Source organism: Lepidochelys kempii, chromosome 2 (genome assembly GCF_965140285.1).
Source record: "Lepidochelys kempii isolate rLepKem1 chromosome 2, rLepKem1.hap1, whole genome shotgun sequence".
NCBI lineage: Eukaryota > Metazoa > Chordata > Testudines > Cheloniidae > Lepidochelys > Lepidochelys kempii.
The window spans coordinates 221,371,291-221,387,330 of NC_136381.1; the positions used below are offsets into that span (position 1 = coordinate 221,371,291).

The window sequence follows — 16,040 nt, forward strand, 5'->3', positions numbered from 1 at the left end:
TTGTTGGTTCAGCAACTACTTGGTGAAGGAATCCAACAGCTATCGCATCTAGGAAAATCTGAGCCCTATTATTATTACTAGCACTTGTCCTCCAATCTATATCTGGGAAGTTAAAGTCTCCCATGATCACACAATTCCCATTAGTATTTACTTCATTAAAAACATTAAAGAGGTCTCTATTCATATCGGATCCCAGCAGTCTCTAGCACACCCCAAGCACTATCCCAGGGCAGGCTCTAGTAGTTTTCTTCCCCAATGTGATTTTTGCCCAGACAGACTCTGTCTTATCCATTCCATCACTTTACAGTCTACCTCATCGCTGATATACAGTGCTACTCCACCGCTTTGCCTTTATTTCCGTCTTTCCTAAACAGCACATACCCTTCAGTACCCGTACTCCAGTTGTGACGACTAGTCCACCATGTTTCTGTTACCCCTAGAATATCTGGTTTCACTTCCTGCACCAGTAGCTCGAGTTCCTCCATTTTGTTACCTAGGCTCCTCGCATTGGTGTACAAACATCTTAATTTTTGCCGTTTGGCTTCACTCACATTCTGTACCCGATTGGGCACAGACACTCTACCACCAATATGACCTGTTAGATTGGTATCAACACTGCCCTTCCGCCTTATGTCCATTCTCCTACCCACAGCTCTCAAGAGCTCCATGTTTAATAATACTGAACATAAGCATTTAAATCTATTGTTTTTCTGTGGTATTAAAGTCAAAAGTTGACTGCCTCTCTCTAAATATTTCCCTTAGTTATAAAAAGATAAAAGGAGTGTTCTAGATTTGCATTTCCTCTACTCATTCGTGCTGCTAATAGCCCCAAATTAAATGAACTGTTAGTCGGCATGTTTAGATTACTAATTAAATTAGGGAAATTTTCTGAAAGCATATTCTTGAAGCCTCCTGGAAAAGTACAAGAATATATCTTCTCAAAAATAAGAAGGGGAAAAGGTAACAGGAATTAAAAGTATTTACCAGCTAGAAAAGAGAGACACACCCAAATGCATTCAATTAAAATGGCTACTTCTAGGAGAGCAGCAGCTTCTTTCTAGCAAATTTAAAGAGCCGCCCCCCGAAATGCAAGTTGGGGAAAAATTCCAATAAAAGGGTAATCCTCAATTAGGAAAAGTCATTAAGGGCCAAGTAACTTCAAAGGAAGCTGTGTTATGTACTGCTGTGTTGTTGTGCATCAAGATGAGCTAATAAAAAATGTAGTTACAGGTGAGTTGTTAATCATGGGTCTTATTTGCTTTTGTTGCATCTTTCCCCCTATTCCCTGGGTATTTATCTATTTAGACTGTAGTTTAAGCTGGAGCCAAGGGCCAGACAGGGCTGAAGGAAGGGGGAACAGCAAAGGGGGGTTACCTGCTGGTTTCCTTGCTGGAGAGCTGGACTCTGAGGAGCAGTGAGAGAGCTGGGGGAGTGAAAGATGAGAATGCTCCTAGCAAAGAGTTGGTGGGAGATCCCACAGGTAAGAAAGGGGTGAACCCCACAAGGAAAGGCTGGGTTGGGTTTGTCCCTGGCAGAGGGACACGAGTGTGAGAGAAGACAGCAGGGTACAGTGAGAACAAAGCTGTGTTTTACAGACTACATGTACCAGTGGGGGGTGGGGAATTGGATTACGTTTGGGGACTTTTGTTATGGACTATCTGCACTACGTCTTGTTAAGGCACTAAATGATAAGCTGATATGGAGCTAGTGGGGACCCAGGAGGGAAACTGAGGTAAGGAGCCACTGTAGGCCTGCCCCCAGGGGGCCCCGGGAAGAGGTCATGCATTTACAGACTGTATTCCTGTTTACCTCTCCATTTTCCATTTCTAGTGATTAACACCACAAACTTACTCAGACCTTTGATCAGTTCCTCATGAAGCCTCATTTTCTGCTGTTTGTTGTGTCTTTTTTTCTTTCCTCCTTTGCTCCAGTGAAAGAATAGTTTGTGCTCTAATTTATGCATCCTTTTGGACTCCCCAACCTCCTTCTACACTAGGGGATTTTAATACTTCCTCAGTTGGCCCTTACTCACCAGATTTCTTACACTTCCAAAATCTGTAGTGTGAAATCTAATATCTAGGCACTGTATGCTCTCGGAGTCCAGTCCTTATTGTGCAGAATTCAAGTAGCCTAAGGTAGCTGGTTCCCAAGATTCCCATATACTCCATTCTTCTCAAGAATAGTAGATCCAGTACAGGTTTTCCTCTAATAGGGACTTCACATTTTAGATCATTACCTGCTTGCTATATAATTTTGAAAACTTTGATGCATGTTTGGCCTATACTTGTTACCCAACACAAGATAGTTTAAAATCCCCCATCAGTAGAGTATCCTGTGCTTCCAAGGAACCTGATAGATGCATTCCTTAACAACTTTCTCACTCTTCTTCAGTGCTGGTGGGCTGTAGCAGATGCCCATTGTCCTTTATTTTTCATTCATTGTATTACAAACCAAAGCCTTTCACCACCTCATTGTTTGTTGCTAGACGCGTAGCTGGTTGTTTTTTTAAGGACTATTCGTGTATGGGAAGTTAAGCACCTGCAGTGTTTGCAGGATTGGAGCAAAACTTGTTTGTTATGACCAATAGTCTTATAAAGCTTATAATGTGTTGAGATTTTTCCATCAATACTGGATTTTTGTGAAATGTGTAGGCAAAGAATATTGTTTAACTTACAAGCTGATAATAAAAACTCTGAACTGAAAAAAATTTAACTTCAGGGCCAAAATTAAACTTGAGTCCTTGCATTTATTAAAAAGAGGTGGTGGGTTTTTTTTTTTAAAATAGATTAATCTTATCCCCAGTTTACTTTAAGTGTCAGGCCTATTTAAATATTTTAATGTAGATATTTACATACCAAATCACTCTATTACCCAATTTGTCTACTAGACATGTGTGTGACTAACTCTGCCACCAAATATTTTTATATGACTATAGACATACTCAATTAGCTATTTAAGAGTCAGATGGGTTTCATTTTTATGTGCTAACAAAGGAAGATGCGTTTAGAATAAGAGTTTTTTCACATTCAAATATTAATGGTCTAGAGGCAGAAATATAAAATGGTGCTGACTTGGCTTGAAACTATTAAAAACAAGGTTTTGCAAGTGAGATTATTTAAAGAAGCTTTCCCATGAACACATACATTGTTCCACATTCAAGCTTGAAGGAGACTTATTACAGAAACTTACCAAATTTACTGTAAATCCAATTTGAATTTGATAAGTTTACGAACTATATTCAAAGGTCTGAACTGGAGTTTGATTTAAAAAAAAATCTAAAGACTTTTGAGCTATTGAAGAATGGACCATGTCTTCCTATGTGTTTACATAACAGCACAATGAGGTCCTGATACTAGTTGGGCTTTTGGGTGGTACGACAATGCAAAATAACAAGCGCAGCTGAGGCATGCTGCCAGGACATGCTGCACAGCAATCAAAAGCACCCCTTGTAAAGAATCTAGGCATTGATCACTGAATGGTGATAAACAGCCTGCAACTCCTACTGAGGGTTTCAGGAGCTGGGAGATACAGGGTACTCCCTAAACCGCTCAGAATTAACTCCCAGAACAGTAATTTTGGCAAACACAGCATTTTGCTATGGCTTGAGATCTGTACATGCAATTCCTTGTCCAAGCTGCTGTCCTGAAAGAGGAAAGAAATTATCTTGAATACTCTACCGGTAGCAATCAGTGGAAGATCCAAAAGTAGAACATGAGCAATAATTATAAATAGGAAAATACGGAAGAGAAAATTGCCTTCGAGCAGATAGGCTGTGCATTTTGAAGAGATGAGAGGGCTAGATGGGAGGGTTTTTTTTTTTTACAAAACTCTGTACATCACAATGATCTGAGCATTACAATAGGTACACACTGTATTGCAGAATGCAGTGCTTTGTTTCCATCAAAGCTTGTCTAATCTATTTCTAATATTTATAAAATACTATGAAAGGGAGGGGTCATTCCTGTTGTTGGATATAACCATTTTTTCTTCTATAAAGCAGAATATGGGATGATACTGAGCCTTTAAGCTTCTTTATATTTTAATTGTGTAATAATGACTGAGTATGCAGTTCTACTAAAGAATTATTTTATTGCTGAATTAATAAGACTGTAAAATAGCAAGATTTCAGGGATAAGGAAGGGAATCCTACTTTGATAGATTCTAGGGATCTAACTGACAAACTGATTATTTTGCTTGTAAGACTGGTTTTAAGCAGGGTGAAGTTTAGAATAAAAATGTATCTTGTTTTAAGGAAAATTACACAATAAAACTGATGAAGAAAACTAGCATTCAAATGAAAGAACAACACATCCTTGTAAGCATGGTTTACTTCTTTGCAATGCAAAAAACCCAAATCAGTAGCACACATTCATTCTTTGTACTGTTATTGCTGAATCCCCATCAGAAAATTACTGTTGATTGCATCCTTTCCATTATTAGCGGAAGAAGTGGATGATACACAAATAATGACTTGCTTGAAATCAAGACCTACCAGGTGCTTAAATCCAATTCTAGCATAAATCTTTTAATTTTGAAAACATGACAACTTTAATATTACCAAATTCTTAAAATAAAGAACATTTTCTAAGTTCCACAAAGTGCAAGTGTTATAATTTACATAACCTGGGATCATACAATAATTCTAACATCATTGCATAAGGAAACAGATACATCAGGTTAAAACACAAAAAAGTTACCATATTATCAGCTTTCATTATTCATAATAATGTTCTATTCAAATTGAAAAAGGAAGCTCTATAAAATGCTTTTAAGTGCATTTTAAAAAAATCTAGTTCTTGTATTCAGAATCATCAGAAATATTAAATTGCTTATTAGGTTTAGTGGCTTCTTGCATCAATTCCTGCAGTTGTCTTATCTGTTCATTATGGAAGTCATTAAGTTTCTCCTCTGTGAGGGGGATTCCAAAGCAAGTCTTTTTTCTTGAGTTTTGTCTGTCTTTGTTAGCTTGCTGCCACAGCGTTTCTGCATAGATCTAGTACAGAAAGAAGAAAAAAAAAGTCAAAGAAAGATGACAAAAGCAAGACTTGTGTTGACTTTGACTCTGCTAAAACATACAAAGCATACAGTTTTTTTTACCACGCATCCTTCTCTGGATCTGTCTCAAAACAAATGACGAAATGGGCATCTTCAATAAGAATGAAATCCTATTAAAATATGTATCAAAATTCCAATACCTTTTCGTAGTTTTACACTTCTACTTAAAAATTAATCTGCATCAGCTCTCTACCAATTTATTTGTCTGTTGTATCAATTCATGCATCTCCACTGGCCAATAGTATATTTAATTATAGACTTTTTTGAGCAAAAGTATCAACAGAATTCACTTTGCACATTGGTGTGATTGGACTGATACTACTTCCCTGCAAATTACACACTAGAATACTGCAATACACTGATGGGGCAAGCCTTGAAAGTTACTCAATGACTCAACAGCTAATATATAATATTGCTCCCTGATTTCTTAGTAGCATGTTGACAATATTCTGTGCTCCAAAGCTTGAGCTAACTATTGGCTATTCACATGCTTCCTCGTAAAATCAGATTTTGATCCATAAAACCCTACCTATTTTGGAATACTGTCTCTAACCCCAATTTGGAAAAGTGCTTAAGACCACACCTGAGCCCTACTGACCTAAGACATGTTTAAGTGTTTTTCTGAACAGGAATGTTTTCCTAAATTGGGGCTGATGTGTCTTCCTCATCTGGGGGTGCTTATCTATATTGCACTTTTTAAATGCACCTCTACAGAGCTCAAAGCATATGTACAAATCATTTTTAAAATGCATACAAGATTTCCAGTTAGTCTCATAGTGGCATTGGTTTTCATTCCCTCTAACCATCTGATGGAAATTTTTTCCATTGACTTCAGTGAGTTTTGGATCAGGTCTCTCATGAATTACAATACATTATGTAAGCATCACAAACTCTGAAAGTGAAACTTATAAAGAAAGCAATTTTTCAAAAAGAGAATTCCGTAGCATTCAGAAAGAGGTCAGATACCTAATTAAAAGGAAAGACCATATTATGAATTGGCAATGACTGTGTGAAAGGAACTGATAGAGTGGAATGGTTCTCATAGAGCTTAAGGTCAACAGGGACCATCAGGTTCATCTAGTTTGACCTCCTGCACCTCGCAGGCCAGAGAACTTCACTCACCCTCTCCTGTAACAGACCCCTAATCTCTGGCTGAATAACTGAAGTCCTCAAATCATGGTTTAAAGACTTCAAGTTAAGAGAATTCTGCATTTACACCAGTTAACTCCCTTTGCAAGGTCCAAGGTTCTACTTGCTTGAAATGGTGAAGATATTCTCATGGGAAAAGATTTATTTGGTGAATAGACATTCTAAATGCTTATCAATTACTTAGATGACTGCTTATGGCACTGATGTCTGATTCCAACTTTTCCGTTACACAGAGCTTTCACCTTGTTTTACCTTCTAGGATTAAATAATTGCCATGGACAGCAATAGTCTACTAGGAAAGTAAATGGGAGTGGTAATGAACATTACTACTATTCTTTATGCTAACTGCATTCCGATGTAGCTATCTGAACTTAAAATATTATCCTACTTAATTATTTTTACAACACTAATTTCTCCAAATACAAGATGATCACAATAGGGAATCTCACCTCCCATCCAAGGTCCTAGATTTGTCAACTATAGTGACCGAAAGATTTATTAAGAATATTATATTACTTCACTCATTTTTAAAAACTTAAATCCTACAGTTTAGCCCTCAATTACACATCTGTCTAGGGAATATGGACCCAGAGATAGCATTTTCTTTATTGGGCAAGAGAGAAGAAATTAAATGTAACCAAAAATCTTATTAAAAGAGACCCCCAAAAGTATGCACACTAGAAAAATAAGCATCTCACTATGCAAAGATTCAGATTTTAAGGTGAGAGAGAATCATTAAGTTGTTTAGTTTGATATCTGGTATAACACAGGCCACAGAATTTCACCCAGCTACCCTTGCATTGAGCCTAATAACTTTGTTTGACTAAACTAGGGGTCAGCAACCTTCAGCACGAAGCCCATCAGAGTAATCCGCTGGCGGGTCGCGAGACACTTTGTTTATGTTGACTGTTCGCAGGCACAGCCCCCCGCAGCTCCCAGTGGCCGTGGTTCGCTTTTCCCGACCAATGGGAGCCACTTCCTGCAGCTCCTATTGGCCAGGAATGGTGAACCAGGGCCACTGGGAGCTGCGGGGGGCCGTGCCTGTGGATGGTCAACGCAAACCAAATTTCTTGTGATGCGCAAGCAGATTACCCTGATGGGCCATATGCTGAAAGTTGCTGACCTCTAGACTAAACCACAACTTCCAGAAAGGCATCCAAGTTTTGATTTGAAGACAAGAGATGAAGAACCCACCACTTCCCTAGGTGGCATGTTCCAGTGACTAATCACTTTCACTGTTAAAACTTGTGCTTGATTGCTCATTTGAATTTGTCTGGCTTCAACTTTGAGCCATAAGTTCTTGGGACACAATTGCCTGCAAAACCAGGGGACTGGACTCAATGACCCAGGAGATCCCTTTCAGTCTTATGTTATGCTGTTCTCTGCCAGACTGAGCAGGAGCCCTTTAGTATCCAGTATTTTTTCCCCCTGAAAGTACTTACATACTGTCATCACATCACCTCTCCAATCTTCTTTTTGATAAACTCAAAAGATTGATCTTTTAAGTCTCTCATTATATGGCATCTTCTCCAGCCCTGAGATGATTTGGGTGGTTCTTCTCTATACTCTCTCCAATTTTTCAACACCATTTTTAACTATTACAAAATGTATTAAATCCATAAGCTCACACTGCATCTTTCTAAGTCACAATAGCCTTATGCTAGTAGGTGCAATGAAGAATGCTTGGGATGTTTTTCTACATTTTCAAATATATTGACTTTTTATTACAAGACAGAATACAAAGTATACAGTGCTTATTTTATATTTTTATTACAAATATTTGCACTGTAAAAATGATAAAGAAATAGTATTTTTCAATTCACCTCATACAAGTACTGTAGTGCAATCTCTTTATTGTGAAAGTGCAACTTACAAATACAGATTTTGTTACATTGTTTTGTTTTTGAGTCCAGTTATGTAAAACTTTAGAGCCTACAAGTTCACTTAGTCCTACTTCTTGTTCTGCTAATTGCTAAGCCAAACAACTATTTACGGGAGATACTGCTGCCTGCTTCTTATTTACATCACCTGAGGGTGAGAACAGGTGTTCACATGGCACTTTTGTAGCCAGCGTTGCAAGGGATTTACCTAAACATTCATATGCCCATTCATGCTTCGGCCACCATTCCAGAGGACATGCTTCCATGCTGTTGATGCTCATTTTAAAAAAATAATTAAATATGTGACTGAACTCCTTGGAGGAAAATTTCTGTCTCCTGTTCTGTTTTACCCACATTCTGCCATATATTTCATGTTATAGCAGTCTCTGATGATGACCCAGCACATGTTCGTTTTAAGAACACTTACACAGCAGGTTTGACAAAACGCAAAGAAGGTACCAATGTGAAATTTCTAAAAATAGCTACAGCACTCAACCCAAGGTTTAAGAATCTGAAGTGCCGTCCAAAATCTGAGAGGGACGAGGCATGGTGCATGCTTTCAGAAGTCTTAAAAGAGCAACATTCCGATGCAGAAACTACATCACCCAAACCACCAAAAAAGAAAATGAACCTTCTGCTGGTGGCATCTGACTCAGATGGTGAAAATGAACATGAGTCAGTCTGCACCGCTTTGGATGGTTATCAAACAGAACCCGTCGGCAGCATGGACGCATGTCCTCTGGAATGGTGGTTGAAGCATGAAGGGACATATGAATGTTTAGCCCATTTGGCATGTAAATATTTGCAATGCCGGCTACAACAGTGCCATGCAAACACCTGTTCTCACTTTCAAGTGACATTGTAAACAAGAATCGGGCAGCATTATCTCCTGCAAATTGTAACCAACCTTGTTTGTCTGAGCGATTGGCTGAAGTAGGACTTAGTGGACTTGTAGGCACTAAAGTTTTACATTGGTTTTTTTTAATGCAATTATTTTTTGTACATAATTCTACATTTGTAAGTTCAACTTTCATGATAAAGAGATTGCACTACAGTACTTTTATTAGGTGAACTGAAAAATACTATTTTTATGGTGCAAATATTGGTAATAAGAATAAATATAAAGTGAGCACTGTATACTTCATATTGTGTTGTAACTGAATTAAATATATTTGAAAATACAGAAAACATCCAAAAATATTTAAATAAATGGTATTCTATTATTAACAGCATGATTAATCGTACAGTTAATCAAGATTAATTTTTTTAATCGCTTGACAGCCCTAGTTATAACTAGCCACGTCAGGGGACAGTACTCACTTGTTTGTACCAGCGTATAAAGTGTATCTCAGAAAGAGTATCTTTGTCTGGCCTAGGGAGGAAAGGAAAGTCCTGCCGTTTACTGAACTGATCCATTGTTACGGGCATACATATATTAGTGGTCTGGTAGAGTCTGTGGAATACTAGTACCATGCTTTGTCATCAATAAACCTGGCTGGGTGCATTCATCCCTTAACGGATCTTGTGATCATTTGGTGGTTCACTTGATGTCTGCCATGCCAGCTGTCTGCATAGGGTTGGGGCGGTACACAGAGGAAACACACACACATGCAGCCAAACATCAATCAACGTCAAACCACACTATGGAATAAGGTCCTACCCAACATGAGTAACAGTGGTGAAAATAGTCCCAAAATAATTTTGTTTAAACTAGCCTTCACAGGTTAAGGGCACGCATTCTGCAACACTTGCTCTTGGTGTGTAGTACCTTACTCTTTGGACAGCCCTACTGGTTTCAATAGGACTATTTAAAGTATAAGGTACTGCTTACCATAAGCCAGGGTGGTGGGGGGCATGGATCAGTGTTCATGTCACACTCCCCGTCAGTACACAGCCTGGGCTGGGGAAGCTAATGATCCAACCAGTGGACCAAAGTCAGTGATGAATCCAGCTCACATGCCACCTGAGGCACATTGTACATATGTGAAGAAGCAGCAAGGGTGGCAGAATCCTTAATGGGGATTCGTACACTCTATGCACTAATATGGCAACCATCTTTTCAAATAATTGCTAGTAGAAAGATAAGGGAAAATGGCAAGGAAAAGGATAAACATTTCCATATTGTTTTGAATATTTACTTAAAATAAGTTAGTTCAAGACCCCTTTGCTTTTCTCCTAGTACAAACCACTTCCCTCAATCCCATTCCAGCTTTTCAACAGTAGAGCGTAGGCCAATGAATATGTACAATTCTCACTGTGTATTCCTCAATATTAAATGGAGAGCTATTTAAAAGGCCTCCAATTTAACTTTTATAAGAGATAGCAAGAAATTAAAGTGGCATGGGATTAAAGTGGAAGGGGGACAAGAATTAAAACTTACTTTTCCCCCTCTTCTTTTAAAGCCTCCGGCAACTATAACTTGCTGACTGTCAAGACTCCAGGTTTGGCCAGACAGCTTAAGGTTCTGTAAATTTGTTCCAGGTAATTATGCAATGGAATTGAAGCAGCAGGATACAGCTGTAACACTGCTGGGCTTAGAACATCTCAACAAGCCTTCCACCTACTCAGAGGCCCCTTCTTGCTGATTCTGACAGCTGCAATTTGAGCCAGAAGATTCCCAGCTGTTACCTCCTATATATACACTTCTCAGTGCTGCTTGGCACAAGGGCTTTTGCTGAAGCTGAGAAGAAAATGATACTGTGAGCAGGCTGGGAAACCTCAGTTTCACACAACAGGACTGGATATCAGTTCTGAAGTGTGGGGGAGGTGGGTGAAAAGGAAGCAAAATGTTTTCAGGGTAGATTTATTTTTGAAGACAATCCAGATCTAGGGTGGGATTTGAGGGAGATCACTATAGGGTTTGAGCATTTTGTTGACTGGATTTGTCAGGAGCTGCCTAGGATGCTCAATGATTAAGTATTTGAATAGTTCCATTGATTTCAAAGTTAAACACTGGCTTAAGTGTTTTTGCTGGATTAGAGCCTAATTATTTACTTTTCTTAAGATGACCTGGGAACAATAAAACTCTAAAAGTTAGAAATGAAGCATAAAATGCATTTGAGCATAATGATTTCAGTGGAGTTACATTAGGCAGGAACTGGCCCTAGGTTTGTGGATGGGATCACAATTTGAAAGGCACTGATGTTAACGAGACCATAGCTCAGAAGCTATGCCATTCCTAATGAGGCTAGATTCCAAAGGGGCAGGAATACCTTCCCCCACGTGGTGGTGAGCAGCCTGGGAGTTACTCTGTGATTGCTACTGCAACTATGAGGATATAGCAGTTTCCTTAGCTCCCGCATCCCCACTCAAGAAGGGACAAGAGCTAGGGATTTGAATACATGTCCCCTGGGAATACCTATCCCTTGCCTTCCACCTCTTCTGTGTGACAGTTCTCTGCTCCACGACATTTCAAGGGTGGCACCCAATAGTTGCCATCTAGATGCATATAATCACTGATTTCCCCTTTCCCTGGAGACATCTGCCTCTGTGCGGGTAGGTGCGTTCATCAGAATTTGTCTCTAGGTGAAAGAATGCTTTGGATGTCTCAGAAAACTTCAATAGTTCCTGCATACATCACAAACTGATATGAAACAGAGACTTGAAAATACGAGTTTAAAGATACGTCATCCTTTTCTTTTGCATGTACCAGAAAATGGAAAAGTCTGACCTTATCGTACCTAAAGGCAATGATGCATCAACACAAAAGTAGCATCTAAAAGAACAAATAGAGTGGATCTGGCTTTGTCTGTGGTGCCATTTCAGGAACCACCCAAACTTGATTTGAATACTTATTGAATTCAATGTTGTTTCTGTCTGAAATTCACATTTATTCTTTACGTAATTTGCAAATATCTGTAAAATGTATTACATAATTTGCTGACTTGGAAAACTGTAAATTTAAGGTTCTGCTTACAATATCAAGTGACATTTTGTTCATTGCATACATATTTTGACATGCAAGGCTGAGACAAAACTCCTACAGTAAGTTAAAAGCCATAATGGGAAAACAACCTAATCTTCAAATAAATATGCATCTCCTCTCTGTCCCCATGAGATGAATACATGTAGGTAACAAGCATCAAGAATGAAGTGCCTGCAGCATGTCTTAGATTTCATCTAATAAAATACTCTAGATATAGATCACCTTTCTGTGAATACCTACCAGCGTGTCAGTGTCCTTGAAATGAGAACTGAAAGCAATTCAATTAATAAATTGAACTCTTGTTTTTCACTACCATATCAGTAATTTACCTCTCTTCTGGCACAATGTTTTTTGGGGGTTTTTTTTGGTAACTTCCAACTATGGAAAAACTCCTCAGTACATCACAATATTTTACATAGCAATACACACTGGATGGATTATTCTGCCAGGTTTGTTATTAATAGTTTGTAGCAGGCACTCTGCAAAATGGACAAAACTGAAAACAAGTGGCTAGGTCTGCAGGTGCTTCACAGCCATGCTGAGTGCACTTGAGGAGGAAAGGGAGGCACATAGGTGTCTTTCTGTCTTCCTGTCCAAGGTACTGTGGGGCCAGGGTCAGCGAGTGCTACTTTGGCCCCTGGTGCATATTAGAACAGCCTTAGGACTGCTCTAACTAGCGCTGGCTTTAATGACTCCTTATTGGCTCAAACTGCAGCAACTTTTCACCAGCTGGGTATTCCGCTATGCAAGGAGACCTGCTAAAGCCGCTTTCTGTCCCTTGTGTCTATCAGTACAAAGAGCACAAGAAGGGGCAGGGATCAAGCCCAAGGTGCCTTCCCCAAAGAGTTTACATGCTAAATGTACTGCCGTTGAAAAACACCAATCTCAAAAACTGTGCTCAATCAGGACTCTAGGTAACTCTATATGTGACCACTCTGTGAAGCAAAATACTAAGAGCAATTAAGAATTGATTCCCCAGTAAAACTACATTTAAGATACCAGCAAGTGAAATACGAGATACTAAAGAATACTTTTTAGGTTTATTGGGTGGATTTTTCAAAAGAGGCTAAATAAAGTGGCTTAGGCACAAGTCCCATTTAAAAGAAATCTCAATGACGCTTGTGTCCTACATCACTAAGGCTCCTTAGAAAATCCCATCTATTATGTTAATTTAAAAAAGCAAACCTTCATTAAGCCTTTTCTACAAAAAACGGCAAGACAGTATTTACAGTAAGTGATAACCACAGAGATAAAATGAATGGGTTAGTCAAATAATAATGAGGTTCATACAGTTTTCTTCCTCTCTTATGAATTATTAACATCCATGGAATTCATAAATTATAAAAAGGCAATTGAATGCATGATATTCAAAGTTCTAAAATATCATGACAAAGGACGAAAGTATTAGTCTTGCGGGCTCCAAACTGCAGAAAGGAAAAACGTCTCCTTTGAACTGCAATGTACAGACTGCCACCTAGTTCAGTGAACGCTGTTATGTTATGCTGATGACAGAAATAAATTCTAAAGCAAACATAAGAGACCATTTTTGGGACAATATTTGGGACAATAGGAGCTGTTGGACGCGGCGCTGGCCTAGGGACGTCCTGGCTGCCGCTTCCAGCAGCTCCCGTTGGCCTGGAGCAGCGAACCGCGGCCACTGGGAGCCGCGATCAGCCGAACCTGCGGACACGGCTGGTAAACAAACTGGCCCGGCCTGGCAGGGGCTTTCCCTGCACAAGTGGCGGAACAAGTTTGGGAACCACTGCACTAGACCATTAAAGCTGATTTTCAGTAAGTCTTGGAGCATGGGGGAAGTTCCAGAAAACTGGAAGAAAGCTAATGATGAGCCAATTTTTAAAAAGGGTCCCAATTTTTGACCCAGGTAATTAAGAGCCCTGTCAGACTGTCATCAATCCCAGGCAAGATAATGGAGTGGGTCATATGGGACTTGATTGATAAAGAATTAAAGAAGAATAATGTAAATGCAAACCAACATGGGTTTATGGAATGTAAATCTTGTCAAAGTAAATCTTTTTTTTTATGAGATTACACGTTTGATTGATGAAGGTAGTAGTGTTGATATCTATGTTTACTTCTGTAAGGTGTTTGACTTAGTACTGCACAAAGTTTTGATTAAAAAGCTAAAATGATATAAAATTAACATGGTACAGACTAAATGGATTAAAAAATGGCTAACTGATTGATCTCAAAATATAACTGTAAATAGGGAATCTTTATCAAGCAAATCTGTTTCCAATGGGGTACTGCAGGGATTGTTCTTGGTCCTACACAATTTAAGATTTTTATCAACGACCTAGGGAAAAAAACACCATAAAATCATTGCTGATAAACTTTGTAGATGACACAAAAATTGGGAGAGTGGTAAATAATGAAGAGTCCCTCAGGGAACGGATGGGTAGGATCCCCTGGGGGACTAACATGAAGGGGAAAGGAGTCCAGGAGAGCTGGCTGTATTTCAAGGAATCCCTGTTGAGGTTACAGAACAAACCATCCCGATGTGTCGAAAGAATAGTAAATATGGCAGGCGACCAGCTTGGCTTAACGGTGAAATCCTAGCGGATCTTAAGCATAAAAAAGAAGCTTACAAGAAGTGGAAGGTTGGACATATGACCAGGGAAGAGTATAAAAATATTGCTCGGGCATGTAGGAATGAAATTAGGAGGGCCAAATCGCACCTGGAGCTGCAGCTAGCGAGAGATGTTAAGAGTAACAAGAAGGGTTTCTTCAGGTATGTTGGCAACAAGAAGAAAGCCAAGGAAAGTGTGGGCCCCTTAATGAATGAGGGAGGCAACCTAGTGACAGAGGATGTGGAAAAAGCTAATGTACTCAATGCTTTTTTTGCCTCTGTCTTCACGAACAAGGTCAGCTCCCAGACTGCTGCGCTGGGCATCACAACATGGGGAATAGATGGCCAGCCCTCTGTGGAGAAAGAGGTGGTTAGGGACTATTTAGAAAAGCTGGACGTGCACAAGTCCATGGGGCCGGACGAGTTGCATCCGAGAGTGCTAACGGAACTGGTGGCTGTGATTGCAGAGCCATTGGCCATTATCTTTGAAAACTCGTGGCGAACGGGGGAAGTCCCGGATGACTGGAAAAAGGCTAATGTAGTGCCAATCTTTAAAAAAGGGAAGAAGGAGGATCCTGGGAACTACAGGTCAGTCAGCCTCACCTCAGTCCCCGGAAAAATCATGGAGCAGGTCCTCAAAGAATCAATCCTGAAGCACTTACATGAGAGGAAAGTGATCAGGAACAGTCAGCATGGATTCACCAAGGGAAGGTCATGCCTGACTAATCTAATCGCCTTCTATGATGAGATTACTGGTTCTGTGGATGAAGGGAAAGCAGTGGATGTATTGTATCTTGACTTTAGCAAAGCTTTTGACACGGTCTCCCACAGTATTCTTGTCAGCAAGTTAAAGAAGTATGGGCTGGATGAATGCACTATAAGGTGGGTAGAAAGTTGGCTAGATTGTCGGGCTCAACGGGTAGTGATCAATGGCTCCATGTCTAGTTGGCAGCCGGTGTCAAGTGGAGTGCCCCAGGGGTTGGTCCTGGGGCCGGTTTTGTTCAATATCTTCATAAATGATCTGGAGGATGGTGTGGATTGCACTCTCAGCAAATTTGCGGATGATACTAAACTGGGAGGAGTGGTAGATATGCTGGAGGGCAGGGATAGGATACAGAGGGACCTAGACAAATTGGAGGATTGGGCCAAAAGAAATCTGATGAGGTTCAATAAGGATAAGTGCAGGGTCCTGCACTTAGGACGGAAGAACCCAATGCACAGCTACAGACTAGGGACCGAATGGCTAGGCAGCAGTTCTGCGGAAAAGGACCTAGGGGTGACAGTGGACGAGAAGCTGGATATGAGTCAGCAGTGTGCCCTTGTTGCCAAGAAGGCCAATGGCATTTTGGGATGTATAAGTAGGGGCATAGCGAGCAGATCGAGGGACATGATCGTCCCCCTCTATTCGACATTGGTGAGGCCTCATCTGGAGTACTGTGTCCAG

At 39.9% G+C, this 16,040-nt stretch overlaps 1 protein-coding gene across 2 annotated transcripts in view; it reads right to left on the reverse strand.

Annotated features, from left to right (window-relative positions):
* Positions 1-4,310: 4,310 nt before the first annotated feature.
* Positions 4,311-16,040, reverse strand: part of SDHAF3 (succinate dehydrogenase complex assembly factor 3) — a 78,435-nt gene continuing 66,705 nt past the window's right edge. For both annotated transcript variants that reach the window (XM_073333875.2, XM_073333876.2), the window contains one exon: positions 4,311-4,993. In XM_073333875.2, the coding sequence (XP_073189976.1) occupies positions 4,790-4,993 (204 nt within the window). In that variant the 3' untranslated portion in view covers positions 4,311-4,789. The remainder of the gene's footprint in view (positions 4,994-16,040) is intronic.